The sequence below is a fragment of the Phycomyces blakesleeanus genome (assembly GCF_001638985.1).
Source record: "Phycomyces blakesleeanus NRRL 1555(-) unplaced genomic scaffold PHYBLscaffold_15, whole genome shotgun sequence".
NCBI lineage: Eukaryota > Fungi > Mucoromycota > Mucoromycetes > Mucorales > Phycomycetaceae > Phycomyces > Phycomyces blakesleeanus.
This window is the reverse complement of record NW_017265148.1, coordinates 861,159-865,589: the sequence shown is the minus strand read 5'-3', so window position 1 is coordinate 865,589 and position 4,431 is coordinate 861,159. Positions and strand designations below refer to the sequence as shown.

Below are 4,431 nucleotides of genomic sequence, written 5' to 3'. Positions count from 1 at the left end.
GCTGTTGTGTCGAGATATAAATTATAAAAATCTTAATTGCTAACAATGAAAATGATCATTTTGATCAAATTGGCAAATTCTACACCGAAAATCAGCTGTAAATCACTATTCATAAAGCTAATAGGCTCTATAACTATAGGCAACCTGGTTAGACACATCAAGATCCATCTTAGCAATATTTTTTGACATCGATTGCTCAAATATTGACCAAAACATCCCACATTTTCACTCTATAAAATCTTGATCCACTGTAAATTGGGCTATTTACACCAAAAAAGTCCATTTTCGATGCCCACTTTTACTCACAGGACAACTGAAAAAAAGTTTGAAAAAATTTCTTTTTTTCCTATTAAGTAAAATTGTGTAAAACGTAAATACGGGCCTGCCAATACTTGTCTGAACAGAAACAAGCGCGAACTCGGGGAGATATCAACTACTCTAAGAATGACTACATTTGTTAAGGAAGTATAAAAAAAAGGCAAATAATCTATTTACACCACAAGGCTAAATAACTTACTGTTAAAACTTCATGTAATCCAAATCCCTGTTATGTAATGGTTGGTTTAAACTGTATAAGTGTGTAGTATATATATGCCTAGTGTGTAAAAGTTTCGCAGATACAGTCAAAACTCGATATAGTGATATGGATGGTGGACAGAAATTTTATCACTATCACTATATCGAAAAATAGTGATAATAAGCAGGCACGGACCCAAATTTTCCAAAAAATTATCACTATATCGAGCTTTGACTGTACATTGCTTGTAACTGTTTATAATCGATTTGATATCCAAGTGGAATACGTTACTATTATAACTTAAATAAACAATCTTTATAATTTATATCTCGACACAACAGCTTTATACAGCTAAGACATAGGTATTAAGACACTGCTAATGAAATAGTAGCTTTCTCTAAAGAGACATATAAGAGATTTAAGGAAACAATAATTTGTATCTGATATGTCTTTAAACATTGATAAAAAGGGCAAATCCATTTAATGCAATATTGTTAATTTAAAAATTTCGAGCTATATTATTTTATTGCTCCAGGCCTATATTACGAAATCCTTAACATGCTTAGCTTGAATGATCAAGAGACTCTTCCGTGAATCCCTTTTTCAGAAAAATAAAAAGAAAAATATTGGATACTCCTTGTAAGCAGTATATATTCCGAGGTACTGTCATTATCATCTATGTTCAAAACAGCTTTGTAATATCTCTGAGCAGATTAGATATTTTGTTTTATATTTATTTTTTAAAAGAATGATAGCACCGGGTTCTTTGTACCTGTATTACATGGCTCGATCTTCTTCAGGATCTAAACCTGACTTGATACAAATGAAGTGTGAAAATGGTGGTAAGATATATGACACCCGTTATATTTCCCTCGCCCCTAAATCTCATTCGTGAATAACGGAGGTTCCAATCTTGCCAACGAGAATTTACTATAAAGTAGCAAGGGTCAGCTTACTCGACTACGAAAGCGTCCACTGCCAGTCATCAAAAACTCTATACATGTTAGCAATAAATAGTCAGTAGAATTTATTACAGTTTAGTTCCTCTATATCCTATAACATCACTATGTTACGATTGGCTGATACACTTTACACAGCAGTCCGTCCAACAACAAAAAAATTGCCTTGGTTTAATATTAAACTGCAGTACTACAGTTTGGGGTGTTTTATAAGTGGTCTGTCATTTTGTTGACAAAAAACGGTCTCATAAGAGCTGTTAATATTTATATGTGTATTGAATATAACAAGGAAGAGGGAAAGCATCCGATAGTCAATATGACTTTTTACTACTTTGGTACATGTTTTCTCTTTCTATTGGTTATAATTTATATTAACCTGTAATCGTGTAACTGTTATACAACGGAAGGGACAGCCAATAAGAAACAGTCATTAGATAACAAAAACCAACTTTCTTGTAAAGTAAATCAAAAGAGAATAAATCAAAGTAAAGAAGTAAAGAAGTAAAGAAGTAAAGAAAGACTTTGGTTTTGATCGGTTGTAGTAACAACTCTAAAGACAGAGTACAAGCTTCAATAACGGCAATTTTCAGGTTACTCTAAGCTGGTCTGTGCACTTCTTGTTCCAACAGAAGAAAATTTTCATTTCATTTCATTTTATTTTATTTCGGGAGTTTAATCAACACAATATAAATAAAATAAAGTAAAATGGAATAGAATAAAATAGAATAAAATAACATATTCAAGAAGAACGTATTAAACATATAGTGAAGCCCTTTTACAACAGTAAAGTACAGACCTCTTGGTACTTGGACTTGGTGCTGATACGAATCTATAGAAACTTATCACAGTGAAGAAGCGTTAAATATACATGAACCGGTTGGTTGTTCTTTTTGTGTGTGTGGTAATCCTCAGAGGACGTGCGGTACCTGTATTAATCATCATGTGAAAATATACAGGCTGCCTGGTAGTTGTTTGGGGGGAGACAATTCTTATCTACCCATACCTATGTGTGTCAATTTGATAAAGGCGTATAAACAAATATATTGATAGCTTGGAGTGTGATGTCAGCGCGACTACCATCAAAAAACAAAAAACATATATGTACCTCAGTTATTCCCACCTCCCCTGTTTTTTTTTCTTTCGCACTTTGTTTATACATCATTACTCTCAATGAATTCCAAAGTATATAACGCTATCTACGCAGCCTTTGCGCTCGCTTACCTGATTGCCCCAGCGCTCCTATTCATCCCTGTGATGCTATGGGAGGCTTCTCCTATGCCCTCTGCATTCTGCATGGCCAAATCTGCTAAGAGAAGACGCCCCTCCATGGCGGGAGTGGGTGCAACCCCATTTGTTGTTGTAAGACCAGACGGCGAAAATCAAGTCGAAGCTCACAAAAATGTGATGCCTCAGACAATCCTTGGCATGCTGTCAAACTGGCTAGGCTCTTTGTGGTCTACTGGTTCGCAAACAACGGGAGAACCCTCAGGTAGCTTGTTGAGTAAGCGCCACGGAGGTATCCCAGAGCATATGTTCGTCGATGATTCCTCTTCGGAGGCGGAAGACGTTGTTTGTGTAGGAAAGTCGAGCGTGTTCTTTGGAGCAGGGCTTCGGGGATATGTCCCTCACCTCCTTCCTTTGCACAAGTTGGGACGTGGCATCGCTACAATGGTGTTCCCAGTTAACGGCGTGGCTGGTACCTGTGGGGAAACCCACGCAGACCTCGACGGGGGTGTGTCGAGTGAGCTTGTAGACGAATGCGATGAATCTGAGGTCAGCGTACGACTCAGATTCATCTGTGACAGATTTTTCTCAGAGGGTTTTGCAAAGCCAAGACTCTCTGCTAGATTTATTGACGCGATGTTGGAAGAGGAGCTCAACGACTCTGCCAACAAAGCTCATCGCGATTCATTGACTGAAGTCGCTGAACCAGAGTGCGGCTTGGTTCCCAAGTCAGCTGAAGAGACTCCTGTCCAAAGACAAGAGTCCGTTCAGACCCCATCGGGTTTGGATAATGCTGACTTCGTGGTTCCAAAGCCAAAGTTTGGGACAGTGGAAGGCCTCAATGAGGCGTTCGCTCTATCGTCTTGGCAATCGGCCAATGGATTTTTTGGTGAATGTCTCTCCACAGGACTTCCCACACCGATGGAGATTGACGACGACCTGGCTTGGAGTGAAGTCATGGAAGTTGAAATTCCCATGGAGATTGATGATGTTGCTGAGGTGATGGTGCTTGATGCTAATTGTGGCGAAAAGCTCATGGCCCACACCTACAATCCAACGGTTACCGATTTGCAGTACGTCTCCCAGTCTGCAAACATGGATTGTGATACGAACGATCTTCCAGCCTGCGTACCGCAGCAGGCTGCAGACGACAAGATGGAAGACGACACAGAAAAAATAGTGCTATCTGGACCATCCTCTCTGAAGAAGTACGATGCACCAAAGCCTAGACAAAAGGTAGGTGCCGACGAGGTCAAAGGTAGCAAAGAGCCTTCAATGGCGGTCCCCCGACCAAAAGAGAAGAGCTCGAAACTTCCTCGACCTGCCAGTCAAAAGGCCATTGAGGAAGCAAAGGCCGCAATCGAAGGGCCAGAAAGCAAGGTGGCTTCGGCCTCTTGTGATCTCCCTTCACAGCTGCCCAAGTCACTTTTTGGCCTTCGCACCGAGCGGGCAAAGCTTGTGTCAAGCCTTGCTTCCGAAGTGCCTGAACCAGTTACAACAGCCAGTTGTGACAAGGGAAAGGCCCCAAAGAAAAAGGCCAAGACACAGGGGTCAACTGCTACCCCAGCTGCCCAGGTCTCTGTTCCTGTTGCTGCACCCAGCAGCAAAAAGGAGGAGAGTATCAAGGAATTCAAGTCAGATCTTCCTTCTGCATCTCGCGGCAAGAAAGTGAAGACTTCCGGCGGTGATGAGAAGGCCGATCTAGTTATCGAACCCATCGGTAAAGAGATC

General features: G+C 40.3%; 1 protein-coding gene across 1 annotated transcript in view; it reads left to right on the top strand.

Moving 5' to 3' along the window:
* Positions 1 to 2,646: 2,646 nt before the first annotated feature.
* Positions 2,647 to 4,431, top strand: part of PHYBLDRAFT_170377 (hypothetical protein) — a gene marked incomplete at both ends in the record, with an annotated part of 3,660 nt that continues 1,875 nt past the window's right edge. Inside the window, one exon of the mRNA XM_018436325.1 lies at positions 2,647 to 4,420. Within this exon, the coding sequence (XP_018289758.1) occupies positions 2,647 to 4,420 (1,774 nt within the window). The remainder of the gene's footprint in view (positions 4,421 to 4,431) is intronic.